This window comes from Dipodomys merriami, unplaced genomic scaffold (assembly GCF_024711535.1).
Source record: "Dipodomys merriami isolate MVZ:Mamm:240054 unplaced genomic scaffold, mDipMer1.0.p SCAF_16, whole genome shotgun sequence".
Taxonomy (NCBI): Eukaryota; Metazoa; Chordata; class Mammalia; order Rodentia; family Heteromyidae; genus Dipodomys; species Dipodomys merriami.
The window spans coordinates 11,625,315-11,641,285 of record NW_027202937.1 but is presented as its reverse complement, the minus strand read 5'-3'; the positions used below and the strand labels follow the sequence as shown (position 1 = coordinate 11,641,285).

At 50.2% G+C, this 15,971-nt stretch overlaps 2 protein-coding genes across 4 annotated transcripts; one reads left to right on the top strand and one right to left on the bottom strand.

Annotated features, from left to right (window-relative positions):
- The first annotated feature begins 95 nt into the window (after positions 1–95).
- On the top strand, positions 96–4,742 carry Tcf19 (transcription factor 19). The gene is given in 7 exon segments (XM_070024188.1): positions 96–200; positions 807–1,242; positions 2,714–3,254; positions 4,342–4,370; positions 4,470–4,523; positions 4,526–4,612; positions 4,615–4,742. Coding segments are annotated over 6 exon segments (1,062 nt in total). The 5' UTR covers positions 96–200; positions 807–1,004; the 3' UTR covers positions 4,728–4,742.
- Positions 4,743–5,616: 874 nt separating this feature from the next.
- On the bottom strand, positions 5,617–10,454 carry Pou5f1 (POU class 5 homeobox 1). Of its 3 annotated transcripts, XM_070023393.1 has the most exons (6): positions 10,053–10,454; positions 9,330–9,338; positions 7,178–7,292; positions 6,790–6,920; positions 6,160–6,318; positions 5,617–5,992 (listed from the first exon to the last, which is right to left on the bottom strand). In XM_070023393.1, the coding sequence occupies exons 1-6, from the start codon at positions 10,452–10,454 to the stop codon at positions 5,729–5,731; spliced, it is 1,080 nt and encodes a 359-aa protein (XP_069879494.1). In that variant the 3' UTR covers positions 5,617–5,728. The 3 variants fall into 3 exon arrangements, with proteins under 3 accessions (XP_069879494.1, XP_069879492.1, XP_069879493.1); XM_070023391.1 differs by lacking the exon at positions 9,330–9,338 and having other exon boundaries at positions 7,178–7,300; positions 10,052–10,454; XM_070023392.1 differs by lacking the exon at positions 9,330–9,338.
- Between the last annotated feature and the right edge of the window lie 5,517 nt (positions 10,455–15,971).

The following is a 15,971-nucleotide window of genomic DNA, read 5'->3' as shown; positions in this document are numbered from 1 at the left end:
ACGGGGGCGGGCTAACTCGGCGCGAAGTCGGACCCGGGAATTCCGAAGGAGGGGCCTGAGCTGCCCGCGCGCTCCGGCCGCGCCCCTCCCAGCCCAGGCTTCCTGGCTGTCAAACTGCAGCGGAAGAGCAAGCGGGTCCCAACCCTGGAACTCCAGGGCACTGACTGGAGCCGAGGCCGTTCCGAGACTGCCCCGCGCAGGTAGATCTGAAACTGGGATAGGTGAGGAACGGAGAAGACGGAGTTTGCCTTACAGGATAGTTAAGAGGTCCTTTCTCGGTTTTTGATCCCACCCCGAGTAGCCGGGATGACAAGGGATGTGGTCCGCTTTGTTGGAGCATTTAGCGAACTGTTTGCACTGAACTGCCCTTTGGGGTGACGGTGGATTACTTCCCCCAGGGATTCAAACGTTGTGAATAAGAAATTGGCCAGAAGAGTGGGGCGCGGGCCAACGGGAGGGGTGCTCTTTGGATAAACAAGCTTGACAGCCGGCTTCTCTTCTTATTACGCTGAGATGAGAAGTGCGCGTTCGCACGTACGTTTGTGCACCGACCTCTCCATCCCGAAGTCGCCTAATAATCGTTGTCTTACTCAGACTGGAGGCTTCCCTGATGTTTGACGGCCTGGGGATCCAGCCCAACGGAGGTGCCCTAGGAAGTGTACTTGGTTGTTTTTTTTTTTTTTCTTATTTTTTATTTTCCATCCCCTGTGTACTTGGTTTTGCATTACAACAGGACTTGCTCGGAAATTTTTTTAGTTGTCAATCTGCATAATAGCCTTTTTGTTTGTTTTGCATTGCATTCCTAGGCTTGCTGGCACTCTGAATTCTCGCTATTCAGGTTGTGTACTCCAAGGTGAGGTTACACTTCTTCACAGCTCATTTGCATCAGACTGAGAAGTGAACTTAAGCCAAGTGCTTGGCGAAGGTGATGGATTCCTGAAGTGGAAGAGGTGGTGTGGATGAAGCCCCACTCATGCTGTCCTGCTTCCAGCTAAGCACTACCCATGCTGCCCTGCTTCCAGCTGCTGCGCATAGGGGGAGGCAGGGGCGGTGATCTCTACACCTTCCACCCCCCTACCGGAACTGGCTGCACCTATCGTTTGGGTTGCAGGGCTGATTTGTGTGATGTAGCCCTGCGACCCCAGAAGGAGCCAGGCCTCATCTCTGGGGTCCACGCAGAGCTGCATGCTGAGCGACGAGGTGATGACTGGAGGGTCAGCCTGGAGGACCACAGCAGCCAAGGTGAGCCATGAGCTGGGCAGCAGCAGGTTGAAATGAGTAAAAGTATCTAGAGTCCCTACCTGGTCAGATAGTACTGATCCAGTCCTGTCTTCTCTACAAGGCTAAGAGGTAGATCCAGGATTGGGGACATCAACAGTGAAATGCCACATGTGACCATTCTGAGCCTAAGTTCAGAATTGGCTCACTTTCCAGTTTTGCTAAGGCACCTTGTTTCTGTATTAGATCAGTTGTGATGGATGTAGAGACCTGGATATGTATCTTTCTTCCTGATTCAGGGCAGCCTCAAGAGGCCTAGATTTGCCATTGGCTCACAGCTGTAATCCTAGCTACTCAGGAGGCTGAGACCTGAGGATCATAGTTCGAAGACAGCCCGGGCAAGAAAGTCTGTGAGACTCCAATAAACTACTCAGAAAAGTCTGGAAATGGCTCTATGGCTCAAATGGTAGAGTGCTAGCTAGTCTTGAGCCAAAGATGCTCAGGGAAAGTGCCCAGGCCGGAAGTTCAAACCCCAGGACCAGCAAGAAAAAAGAGACCTGGGTTTACAATTGAGTTCTATCACTGGCCGCTGGCAAAACCTTAGGCCTGTCACTTCGCCTTTCTAAGGCTTTATTTCCTCATAGATAAAAAGCATAAGGCTTGGTGAATTCTCTATTCTGGGATGTTGAGGGCTATGATAGCCAACATATCATTGAAGAATTTGCTGTTTTATTATGGCACCATTTTAAGTGCATCAAATGTACATGACACTAAACCTTATTTACAAAAAAGGAAAATAAGGCACAGAGGTTAAGAAACATAGATGGTTTTGGTGGCACACACCTGTAATCCTAGCCTCCGGGAGGCTGAGGAGGAAGGATCTTGGCTACACACATAATATGACCCTGCTTCCAAAAAAAAAAAAGCTAGGTGCCAGTGGCTCATACCTGTAATCCTAACTACTCAGGAGGCTGAGATCTGAGGATCATAGTTCAAAGCCAAGGTAGGCAGAAAAGTCCCCTGAGACTTATTATCTCCATTAAACACTCAAAACCTGAAAGTGGCTCTGTGGCTCAAAGTGGTAGAGTGCTAGCCTTGAGCAAGAGCTCAGGGACAGCATCCAGGCCCTGTTCAAGCCCCACAACTGACAAAAAAAAAAAAAAAGCTGGTAAATGGTAAAGCCAAGATTTGAACTAGACTGAGCTATATACTACTACCTGTTCTTTGAGTGGGAGCGGGCCTAAGCACAATGAAATAGAAGCCCATCCATGGGAGAGCACAAGAAAAGTAAACTTTTTACCCACTGGTGGTGGCTGTAAACCTAGGTCCTCAGAAGGCTGAGATCTGAGGATTTCAATTAATTAAAAACTAAACTTAAATAAACTTGTTTCCCACTATAGATGGTGTCACCTGCCAGGGGGAAAACCAAACAGGGCAAGATTCTCTACTCCTGATTGGTCATTGCTGTTCTTGTTTCCTTCTGCACCATCAACAGGGACTTTGGTCAATAATGTCCGACTCCCAAAGGGTCACAGGCTGGAGTTGAGTGATGGTGACCTCCTGACCTTTGGCCCTGAAGGGCCCCCAGGAACCAGCTCCTCAGAATTCTACTTCATGTTCCAACAAGTCCGGGTCAAACCTCAGGACTTCGCTGCCATTACCATCCCACGCTCTAAGGGAGAAGCTGGGGCTGGGACAGGTTTCCAGCCCATGCTGCCTTCCCAGGGGGCCCCACAAAGGCCCCTCAGCACCTTTTCCCCTGCCCCCAAGGCCACACTGATTCTCAACTCCATTGGCAGCCTCAGCAAGCTCAGGACCCAGCCCCTCACCTTCTCCCGGGGTGGGGGTGGGCCGCACAGCCTGCCTGTTCCCACTCCACCTGGGGAAGTGAAAACCCCACCTGCCCCACCCCCACGAAATCGGAGGAAATCAGCTCACCGAGTGCTGGCAGAACTGGATGATGAGAGCCCCCCACCAGTACTTATTGGGCCTAGGAAGAAACTCCGTGTAGAGAAAGCCCCGCTGACACCCAGTGGGTAAGTGGCATCCTCTGTCTTGTCATGTCAGCCTCAGCGAGGATGGGTAGAGGAGAAGAGATACTGGAATGGCGAGAGCCCCCCAGAATAGTTTTGACATATGCACAGAGGGAGAAGCAAGTCAGTTGGAGTAGGGGCAAGAGTTAAAACAACTGAAGTGTGAGAAACAAATTCCTGGGAGACTGGAAGTAGTGGCTAGCAAACACCAAAGCACCAGGATTGGATTCCAGCACTGGGAGTAAAAAGACACCCCTCCCGCCCTCCCCCCCCACAAAAAGCACACTTGTAGGCTGGGAATGTGGCTTAGTGGTAGAGTGCTTGCCTAGTATGCATGAAAGCCCCGGGTTCAGTTCCTCAGTACCACATAAACAGAAAAGGCCAGAAGTGGCACTGTGGCTCAAGTATAGTGCTAGCCTTGAGCAAATGAAGCTCAGGGACAGTGCCCTAAATTCAAGCTCTAGGACTTGGGGTGGGGGGCACATTTGTAATCCTAATATTTGGTGTTTATGGCAGGACTCAGTTAAGGGACTAGTCTAGGTTACATCGGCAGGCCTGTCAAGGTCCAACTAAATGCTGAGGACGTTTTGTGTGTGTTTAAGATAGTGTCTCACTGTGTAGCTCAGGATGGCATCAGACTTGAGTATCCTGCCTCAGCCTCCCCAGCTCTAGGATTATGAGTACCTAATTCATGCCCAGCTGAATGAACCAGATTCTCTTTTTCTATCAGGCAAACTACACCAACCCTAAGATTGCGTCCTACATTCAAGACTATAATCCCATTCCAGTTCTTTTTTTTTTTTTTTTTTTTTCCAGGTAAGGGGTAGGTTCATTCATCAGGCCCTCCACACGGTTGGGAAAGGCCTGGGAAAGAGAGAGAGCTGGAAAAGAGCAAGAGCTAGAAAAGAAGAAAGAGAAGAGAAGGAAAGAGCTGAGAAAGAGCTAGAAAAGAGAAGGGATCTGGGAAAGAGAAGGAAAGAGCTAGAAAAGAGCAGAGAGAGTGTGTAAAGGCCTGGGAAAGAGAGAGAAAAGAGCTAGAAAAGAGAGCATCTGGGAAAGGTGGGAAAGAGATAGCTAGGAAAGAGAAGAGAAGGAAAGAGCTGAGACCTAGAAAAGAGCAGAGAGAGCCCATTCCAGTTCTTTTAAGAGCTAGGCTCACTGTTCCCTGGGCACACCCTTTACCCAGGGGTAAAGTCTTGGCTTCTCATGGCCTGCACTCTGTGAGCACTCCCTTAGATTCCTCCTCAGTTGGGGGTAGGGAGCCCTGCCCAGCACCTGTTGCAGCCCACCCCAAGAAACAGTGGCCTGCATTCAGTGTGATGGATGTGCTATCTGGCACTACATGGCTTGTGTTGGTATCAGCATCAGGCTGCCAGGGAGGCTGACTTCCAGTGTCCAAGGTGTCCTGTGGGCTCCAGACCTAAGACCCATCACCAGGTCATCAAAGGAAACAGAACTAGCACCTCCAGTCCATGATTGGGCATGGAAGGGGTACATACTGGATATTAAGAGATGCTTTCCTTCTTCCTTTCCCTCCACAGGAGAGAATAACTACAGGCAAAGGTCTGTGACTCAGACTTGGAGTACTCGTGGCCAAGAGTTTTGGATCACACCCAGGACCTTGGGCTCCTAGGCAAGCTCTGCTACTGAGCGACATGCTCAGCTTTGTTAATGTTCTTAGATGGTTGGTATCACCTAAAGCATTCTGAGAAAATTTTGCAGCACAGCCCCCAAACTTTTTTACATTGTGGCCAGCCTGTCACTAACCATGATTTTACTCAGCTGGCTTTTCAAAACTTCACTTTTTATTTCCAAATGAAATAAAGCATAAGCAGCTTCATTCATCCCTGAGTTCTTACTCTTGTGGATCTGGCTTTTTTTGTGGGTTTGCTACTCTTTGCTTCCTAGTTCTTAGAAAGCTCTGGGAATGTAGTCAGGTTCTTAGGGGAAGGGCAGACAAAATGAGCAGAGATGGGAGGGATGGGGAGAATGATGAAAGGGATGATACCAGTGAAGAAGCCCCAGCCTTGAACCAAAAACTCAAGCAGGAATATGAAGGACCTGAGTTTAAGTCCCAGTACCGGTGTGCATGTACATACACACACACAAAGCAATTTAGGTGATGTCTCCGTTTCAGAATGGTATGAAAGCAGTTAGTATGGATCATTAGTTTTCTCCACCTCTGCTCCCTCTTCAGGAACTAAAGGATAAACTAAAGACAGAATTATCTATCTACTGTGTCCCAGGCTTCTTTATTCAAGAACAAAGTTGAATAACATGGGGATTAAAATCAAGAGCATCATTGAACTTCACCTTCCCTCTAACCACTTCCCCCCCAGGACCACCCCCCCCCTTTGTGCTTCCTTCCTTAGTGAATGAAGAACTTAATCCCAAAAGCCCTGGCACAGACTCCAGGCTCTCCTTCCCTAGCTTCTCCCATTTTCTCTGTTCCCCCATCTCTAGGAAGGGCAGGCATCTCAGTTTGAATGCATGGGAGAGCCCAGAGTGGTGACAGGGACGGGGGGAAAGGCTTCTGCCTCGGAGAAAGGGACAGAGTACAGTGTGGCAAAGTGAGGGGTCCCATAGCCTGGGGTTCCAAAATGGGGCCCTGGGGCCAGAGGAAAGGCTACAGGTCCCCCTGGGAAAGGAGGCCCTGCTGCCTCAAAATCCTCTCGTTGGGAATAGTCACTGCTTGATCGTTTGCCCTTCTGGCGCCGGTTACAGAACCACACTCGGACCACCTGGGAGTTGACAACACAGGAGAAGGTGACATTAGACCATAAACTCAGGACTTGAGTCATTCCCCTAAGGCCAACAGCCCTGGAGTGGTACAACAGGAGCCTTACCACCCCTTCCCTAAGCTGGGAAAGAGGTTAGAGAACACAGGGCCAGGGCATGAGGTACTCACATCCTTCTCCAGCCCGAGCTGCTGAGCGATAATGTTGATCTGCTGCAGTGTGGGTTTGGGGCACTGCAGGAACATGCTCTCCAGGTTGCCTCTCACACGGTTCTCAATACTTGTTCGCTTTCTCTTCCGGGCCTGCACAAGGGTCTCTGCTTTGCATATCTGGGCAGGTGCAGGAGAGGAAACAAAAGCAGGGCTTTAGATTTGCTGACCATCACCAAAATCAAAGGGACAGTGACTTGCCAACAATTGCTAAAGGGGCATGGTCACCAGAGCTGGGAGAGGGGAGATCCTGAGAAAAGATGATACCAGACGTGGGGGAGTTTAGACCTAGTTCAAATCCTTTCCTAGAAGAGATACTTACTGAAGGATCGTATCATTCTCCATCCCACTGCAAACTGCTGTCCTGGGCTGAGGGTGTGGGGAGGGTCAGGGTACCTCAGTGGGAAATCACATGCTTAGCAAGCAAAAGCCCTGGGTTCCAATCCCTAGCCCCAGAGCCCACAAGACAGCACTGTCCCCATGTGGGAAAGGGAGAACCACAAGCCAAGGCTGGAAGCAATGGATTCGGGGTTGAGATGATGCAGGTGCCAAGCAGCCTCCCCACCACCACCACCACCACACCCCCCTCACCTCCTGAAGGTTCTCATTGTTATCAGCTTCCTCCACCCACTTCTGCAGCAGGGGCCTCAGCTTACACATGTTCTTGAAACTAAGCTGCAGAGCCTCAAAGCGGCAGATGGTGGTTTGACTGAACACCTTTCCTGGGGGAAGCCAGGGGAGAGAGAACCAACATGTGTTAGACTCAGGCCCCTCTTCCCATCCTCATAGCTCCCACTCGAGGACACCGCCTGGTCCTTCTAAAGCAGCTCAAGCCTCCAAGTGGGTAGACTAGCCTCCTGAAGCACCCTCCCCTCATTCCCTCGCTGGGGAGGAAAAGCCTAAATTCAGGAAATGCTCCTTCCAAGGAAAAGATGGTCACTATGGTATGAGAACATCCAAAGGGGAGGGGGAAACCCACCGAAGAGAACCCCCAGGGTGAGCCCCACATCAGCCTGGGTATATCCCAGAGTGATCCTCTTCTGCTTCAGCAGCTTGGCAAATTGCTCAAGTTCTTGCTGCAGATCCTTGCTGTCCTGAGATTGCATTTTAAAAACAAAACAAAACAGAATTTGTAAAAACATAGACATACCAGATATCAACTCTTTTGCGTATGGGGGGATAGAGATGGTCCTGGAGTTGGAGGGGCCTGGGATCTGTCCCTCCTTATTTGCTCAAGGCTAACACTGGACCCACTTGAGCCACAGCTCCATTTTCACTTTGTGATGGGTTCAATGGAGGTAAGGGTCTTGCGGACTTTCCTGCCCAAGGCTAGCTTTGAACTATGATCCTTCTGAGTATCAACCTCCTGAGTAACTAGGATAACGGGTGTTAAGCCATTGGCACCCAGCTTCAACTCTACCTTTTGTATTCAGGGTTTGAGAAGCTGACTATGGTCCCAAAGGAATAGTCTGAGGGAGTGTCTCAGCTTCCCAGACCATCTGCTCAAAACAGCCTCATTAGCAACCGCTCATCCACTCACAGCCCCTTGTGACAAGAAGCTATGTCCCCAGAAACTGGCATATCCAGTAGACAGAGTACCATGCGAAGATAGAAAACCAAGCTCTTAGCCTCCACCTTAGAACACCTGCCAGATTACACAGTAAACTCCCTGCGCCTAACTCAATATTCAAGACAAGTGTTTGACCGAGTGTCATCCCTAGCTTGAGGAAGTTTGAGTCTATGGCCTTGAGCCAAAAAGCTAAGACAGTGCCCAGGCCCTGAGTTCAAGTCCCAGTACTGGAGAAAGAAAAAGAAAGCGAGAGAGGGAAGGAGGGAGGGGAAAGGAGAAAGGGGGAGAGAAAGGAAGGATAGCACCCAGCTCCCTCCCCTCCCCCAGTCCAAGCCCAAAGACCAACACAATAAATAAACAAAATTGAAAGGTGGTATTTAATGAGGTCAAATAAGCTAGGCAGATCCAAAAGAAGCTACGGTAACTTCAGCTAGCTGAGTGAAATTATCTAACTCATATTTTAAAACATTGGCTCTTATTATGTGACACTAATGTAGGGAGGCTACTGCCTTAATCCCAGCATGGATGTTAGTGGCTAGGACGGGATAGGATGTGACTAACTGGTCCTAAGGCTTGAATTCTGCGCCCAAGCACTGTCTTTGAGCTCCTATTTGCTCAAGGCTAGCGCTCTACCACTTCAGCCAGAGTGCCACTGGCTTTTTCTGTGATTTAATTGGGGATAAGAGTCTCAAGGACTTTCCTGCCTGGGCTGGCTTCCAACTGTGATCCTCAGATCTCAGCCTCCAGAGTAGCTAGGATTACAGGTGTGAGCCGCCAACACCGGCTCAGGTTGACAATGCTTCCTCACCAGTGAATTCGGGATGTGAATGGAAAAAAAAAAATGGGTAGCCCCAAGAAGGTAGGGTAACTCTGGGCATCCTCACAAAAGGTGGAAAAACTCAGAAGTTATCTGAAGTCTAATGGCACGTGATCCTTGAGGGTGGATGAGAGTGAGGAAGGGTAGATAGGAGTACGAGCAATAGGAATGAGGAGCCTCGGGGCTCTAGAAAGAGCTGGTCAGCACAGAGTAGCAGCAGGCAGAGAGAAACAGTCTTTATATGATCCTAGAATTCTTAATGGAAGTGTTGGGGCGCGGGGAGGGGAAGAGTCAAGTGGCAGAACACCAATCTAGCAAGCCAAGTGAGTTCAAACCCCAGTACCACCAAAAAAATAATAACAAATTAAAAAAGTAAAAAGTATTTCAAAAGTACTGGATGCTGTCAGATTCAAATAGGCAAATGTTCATTCACAAAAGTCTGCTCTCCCAGGGCTCAGCCTCTCCAAATCCGATTTTGAGGATTTGGAATAAAGTGAACTATAGTTCTGCTCTCATTCAGCAGTTAAGAGCCGTGAAATAAGCTAATAATGCCTCCCTGGGAGATTTGGTGTCGCTAATGAGATAATGATGTCTAAAATGAGCACACAGCCAGGCACTTAGGAAGAGGACCCCAATTGGCAGCCATTAGTTCTCAGCAGCCGGAGCAACTCCCTCACCCAGATTTCCACTCACACCTTCAATGGCGGTTAAGGGTTTTGGTACTTCATCTCTAATTGTTAGCACTTGTTGCTTCTGAGGTGCGGAACATACACCTTTAATAGTCCTAGCAGGGCTGGAGGCCGGCAGTTGCTCAAGTGAACCTGCATTTATAGACAGACTGGCTGGGGGACCTTCTCCTGAAGTTCCTTTTTCCTTATTTTTTTTTAAACAGCTTAAGAGACAAGAATCGAGCAAATCAGTACCTCCGGCTTTTTACAAAGGTGGAAGGCAAGCTAGCCCAATAAACTTGACTTGAGACAAACCCAACTCCACTCAACACCGACAGCCCAAACTCAACCTATCAGAAAACAGTCACACCCTAGCCTTCAGGAACAATGACCCCAGATAAGGAGCCTTTTAACCCGGGGGCCATACCTAACCCTAAGGCCAAGATCGTCGTAGGTTGGTGGCGGAACAATGTTTTTCCCAAAAAAGGAGGACGGACAGGAGAAGAGGCTTAGACCCTAGAGAAGGTGCAGGGCTGGTACTTAGCGAATAACTAACCAAGGCCAGACCAAAGCAACCGACCAGAGCAATCAAGGGACAATCTCTGTTAGCTTCTGACTCTTCCTGAAGTCACCCACCACCCCCTTATCTCTGCCTAGGGTGACTGGGCTACTTTGATCCCTACAGGTTCCAGGCCTGGGCAACTGGAGGCCATCATTACCACCACCACCCCTGCCCCCAATTGCTGCCACTGCCAGCCTAGCTGCTTCTGGCATCCTGTCCCCAAGCTGTCTTGCTCACCTCAGGGTTTTGCTCCTGCTTCTCCTTCTCCAGCTTCACAGCACCAGGGTGGGCAGTGCAGGGCCCAGGGGAAGCCCCCTCGGAGTGGCTCTCCACCCCGGCGCCCACCTCACCCTCAGGATGAAAGGGCTCCACTCCGACCTGGGGCACTAGGCCCACTCCAACTTGAGGTCCACAGTACGCCACTCCTCCACGGAACTCAAATGGCGGAGGGCAAGGAGCAATCCCCCATACCTCGGAACCTGGTCCAACCCCCGGCCCGATTCCAGGCCCACCAGGAGGGCCTTGGAAGCTCAGCCAAGTACGAGGGTCAACCCAGCCCGGCTCTAGCCCTCCAGGCCCGTCGCCCCCACCTCCTGGTGGGGGCGAGAAGGGGAAGTCAGAAGGCAGGTGTCCGGCCATGGGGGGAACAAGGGCACCCCAAGCCGGGGCCCTTGAAGAAATGAAAACTACTCGGCACCACTCTCCCTCCCCAATCCCACCCACTAGCCTTGACCTCTGGCCCCGCCCTCTGGAGGGGTGGAGGAGCAGGCGGTGGGGGTGGGAGAAACTGAGGCGAAGTCTGTTTGCCCATTTTGGCTGTGATGTCTGGGGAAGGGCAAAATTAGGAACACTCGACTGGACACCCCATCTCTTGGGCCTTATGCATCCCAGAATTAACTCTTTCTATGACACCTCCACATTCTTTAGGAACCGGGTGTTTAACCACCACCCCAAGACCCCTGGCATTGTCCCCTCACTGGAGGACACCCAACCACCCCTCTCAAATGTCTATTGAACATGTATGGGGTGCTTCAATTCATTAATAGGATTTATGAACGCAATTCATTAATCCAGTTCATAAACAGGATCACACAAGCCAGCTGCTCATTACACACACACACACACACACACACACACACACACACACACACACACACACACACACACACACACACACACACAGGATCACACAAGCCAGCTGCTCATTACACACACACACACACACACACACACACACACACACACACACACACACACACACACACACACACACACACACACACACACACACACACACACACACACACACACACACACACACACACACACACACACACACACACACACACACACACACACACACACACACACACACACACACACCCTCTCAAAAACTTAGGCATTCCCATCCAGATACTGCCCAAATCCAGTTGCCCCCATCTGCTAGGCACCCATCTGCCCAGCAAGGTCTATTTCCAAGAGCAGATTCATAGACAGGACTCGATGATCTCAGTTCTGAGCTCCAAAGACTCCTCAGTTAACAGACTAAGGGACGGACCCACATACACATACTTTCCTTATAGGTCCTGGCTGTGGATTAACTGAACCTATATCCTGACCAAGGAAAAAGTGGCAACTTCATCACAAGTCCCCAATTGCAAAACCTGAACTATCAGGTCCCAATCCCCTCACTGTAGGTGCTCAACAGCTGCTCCTAGCCATAGCAAGCCGGGCTCTGGTCTCTCCCTCCCCCACCTACACATCCTAAGCCTCCAGCTTTAGTTCCTGGGTAGAGACCAAGGGGTGTGGAGAGAAAAAAAATATCTGACTTCAGGTTCAAAGAGGCCTGGGAGGGACTGGGGGGAAGGGGGCAGGACAATGGCCTTGGCTGGACAATCCCAGTCCCCAGAGGGGGCAGCTCTAACCCTAAACAAGTGCTCAACCCTTGAATGGGCCTGGATGGCTCCCCTGGGGACAACTTCCTGCTCCCCAACCCCCCCCAGCCCCAATACCTTCACACAGATCCCCCTCAGAGCTTCCAGCAAACCCTCCTCCCCAAGCCCCTCAAAGACTGAGCCTCAGACAGGCACCTACAGAGCCTGCTCCCCCACTTCCTTGGAGACTCCAGCAACCACCCTCATCATCCACCCCACCCCCAACTCTCAGGTCCTGGGATGCGCTTTGTTTAGGGGAGCTGGCAGTCGGAAAGATACTGAGGAGATGGTGATTTGGAGGAGGGGGTACAGGAAGCTTACCCTAAGCCTTCCCTGAGAGTCTATTCTTCCAGACCTGATCTGGGGTGTCTTGAGGGCTCACCTAGCAGGCCTACTATTTGGTTCTGTTTGCAAGAGAATAGCCCTCAGTGTGCTTGTCTGTACTGGGTGTGATGTTTCATCTGTCTGCTCCCAAAACTTGGCTTAAATGAAGGCATCTGGGGATAAATCAAGAAGCTCAGCCTGGAGTGTGGAGGGCCCCCTGAATCTCTCTGAGGACTGAGGGCCCAGCCATGCCTGAGGCTGTTTGCTGGTGTTGGTGGCTTTGCCTTCTAGAGGCCAGCAGGGTGGTTTGGGAGCCTTCCTGCTATGGCTAGCAATCTTCATTGATGGTACTTTTCAGTTCATTTTTCTGTCTGGATCTATGGTTAGTGCCTCACCTATGTATTGGGCAAGTAGCCATACACATAAATGTCCATTCATCTCATAGGTCCATTTGAAGATCTACTGGCAGTGGGGTTGAAGTTACATTTACCACTCAGCCATTAACTGCCCCAAAGGCAGGTAGGTAGATTAAGGAACCTGGTGGGGGTGGAGAGATGGGCTTTCAGCTAGGAAGCCCCTCCTCAGCCACCCTCGCAGCCCCGGTGACTGAGCCATTTCTGAGCCTTTGTCATGCATTTATCTGCTGTCTGCCAAGAAGACAGCCTCCCGGAGGGGGAGGTGTGAGCTCTGGCTCTGGCAGAAATCTCCAACACGGAGGTTCCTGGGAACCCCCACCCTAAGCCTCTCCAGATCACCCCAGTTGCCCCCATCCCCCTTTTCCCAGCAGCTCACTTCCCCACTCAACGCCACCATTTGTTTTTTGGATTACAATTTGTACTTGATCTGGGTGATAAAAGACTGGCAATTCAAGAGGCCCTTCCAAAGAGAGACTTGAGCCCCTCTGCTTCTGGCTGCCTTAAGCCAGGTTGGCCCAATGCATGCCTGAAGTCTGAACATTAAAGTCAAGTTAAATTTGTCTGGAGTTCTAACAGGCCTCCTCTTGAGGTGCTCCGACCTGCCTGGAGGCTGAGACTGGCATCCCTCCCCTCCTCCACCCTCTGTTAGGCCTGAAGGACAGGTCACCTCTATTCTGCCTATATCATCTATCCTACCCCCACCCCCCCACCCCAGCTCTGCCCAGCACTGTCTGCCCCTATTGCACCTGGAGGATTCTCCTCTGGAGGAGTCATTTGACCTGCTTTCTTGCCTCTCCTGGAACTTAGAAGGTTACTAAAGGGGCTGGACCATGGTAGCCCACGCCTGTAATCCTAGCTACTCAGGAGGCTGTTATCTGAGGATCATGGTTCAAAGCCAGCCCGGGCAGGAGAGACCGTGAGACTCCTATCTCCAATAAACCACCAGAAAACCGGAAGTGGCGCTGTAGCTCAAGTGGTAGAGCACTCGCCTTGAGCTAAAGAGCTGAGGGACAGCGCCCAGGCCCGGAGTTCAAGCCCCATGACCGACAAAAAAAAATAAAATAAAATAAAATAAAGAAAGTTACGAAGCCAGGCGCTGGTGGCTCATGCCTGTAATCCTAGCTACTCAGGAGGCTGAGATCTGAGGATTGTGGTTCAAAGCCTGCGGTTCAAAGCCAGCCAGCCCGCCCAGGCAGCAAAGGCCGTGAGACTCTTATCGCCAATAAAACCACTAGAAAACTGGAAGTGGCGCGGTGGCTCAAGCAGTAGAGTGCTCGCCTTGAGCTGAAGAGCACGGCGGAGACAGCGCCCAAGCCCAGAGTTTAAGCCCCATGACCGACCAAAAAAAAAAAGAAGAAGAAGGTTAACAGAGGAAAAAACAAGTCGTCAAAACTAATTTGGGACTCTCAAATTTGAGAGTTTCTAATTTGAGACTCACAAAGTCTCCATATCTGGCTTTATTAAATGCAACATCAAGCTACTCAAGAGGCTGAGATCTGAAGATTACACCTAGTTCAAAGTCAGCACAGAAGGAAAGTCTGTGAATCTCTTTAACAAACTACCAAAAATGCTGGAAATGTTACTCAAGAGGCTGAGATCTGAGGATCCAGTTCAAAGCCAGCCCAGGGAAGGATAGATAGGCCATGAAACTCTTTTTTTTTTTTTTTTTTTTTTTTGGGTCCAGTTGTGGGGCCTGAACTCTGGGCCTGGGCACTGTCCCTCAGCTCTTCAGCTCAAGGCTAGCGCTCTACGACTTGAGCCACAGCGCCACTTCTGGTTTTTTGTTTTTTTTTTTTTGGTGCTTATGTGGTGCTGAGGACTCGAACCCAGGGCCTCAGGCATGCAAGGCAAGTGCTCTTCCACTGAGCCACCTTCCCAGCCCGGCCATGAAACTCTTATCTCCAATAAACCACCAGAAAACTGCAAGTGGCACTATGGCTCAAGTGGTAGAGCACTAGCCTTGGGCAAAAAAGTCCCTGAATACTGCCCAAACCCTGAGTTCAAACTTCAGGACTGGCATACACATAGGAAAAAAAAAAAAAAAAAAATCAAGGTCCATCCAGAACTATGCCTGAAGACAGAGGTAGGGCAGGTGAGATCTATACACCAGTTGTGGCCTCACCAGTATGGCTGCAAAAAAGGTATGGTAAGGGGCTGGGAAGGTGGCTCAGTGGTAGAGTGCTTACCTCGCATGCCTGAGGCCATGGGTTCGATTCCTCAGCACCACATAAGCAAAAAGAAAAAAGCCAGAAGTGGTGCTGTAGCTCAAGTGGTAGAGCGCTAGCCTTGAGCTGAAGAGCTGAGGGACAGCACCCAGGCCCAGAGTTCAGGCCCCACAACCAGACCCAAAAAAGAAGAAGAAGAAGAAGAAGAAGAAGCAACAGCAGCTGGAGTGGAGCAGATAGGAATAAACTCAGAAATCATGGTGTCGGTCATTATCTTGCCCATGTAATTGTAACCCCTCTATATGGTATTTTCACATAAAAAATAAAAAAAGAAAGAAATCATGGTGTCAGTGGCTCACGTCTATAATCCCAACTACTCAGAGGCTGAGATCTGAGGATCATAGTTCAAAGCCAGCCTGGGCAGGAAAGGCCATAAAACTAGTATCTCCAACAAACCACCAGAAAACCAGAAGTGGTGCTGTGGTTCAAGTGGTAGAGTGCTAACCTTGAGCACAGAGAGCTCAGGAACTGTACCCAAGCCCTGAGTTCAAGCCCCAAGACCGGGGGGGGGGGGGGGGGATGATATGGGTGCTGGGGATGATATGGGTGCTAGGGATAGGCAGAATGCTTGTCAAATATGTTCAAAGGCCTGGATCCATCCCCAACCCCACACACACAAAAAAAAATGACATGCAAATTTTCTTCTGCCCTACTCCTCACACCCACACCCTCCTATCTATTCTCTTTCTCTCTCTCTCTTTTTTTTTTTGGTTGGTGATTGGGCTTGCCCTCAGCTCCTCAGCTCAAGGCCAGCTCTACCACTTAAGCCACAGCACCACTTCCAGTTTTCTGGTGGTTAATTAGAGATAAGTTTCACAGACTACCTTCCTGCCTGGGCTGGCTTTGAATCACAATCTTCAAATCTCAGCCTCCCGAGTAGCCAGGATTACAGGCCTGAGCCACGGGCCCACGGCTCTACTCTTCTCTTACTTCACATGGGAGTAAAGGTTTATTCTCTGTGTCCCTGTGAAGAGAAATTAGGAGGGCTGAAAGTGAGGCGGATCCAATGAGATGTTGGCCTAGGCTTTCCCTATGCCCTACCTCCCTCCACCAGGCATCCTTCCTGAGAAATCAGGCAGGGTTTCTCTAGTTTGATTTGGAAGCCCCGTTTAGAATTGGCTTTCAGTGCTTGGGTGCCTATAAGGAACATTCTAGCTGGTTATATACTAGCTGGATATATTTTAGCTGGATGGCTCACACTTGTAATCCTAGCTACTCAGGACATTGAGATATAAGTATCAAGGTTTTAGCCAGGCA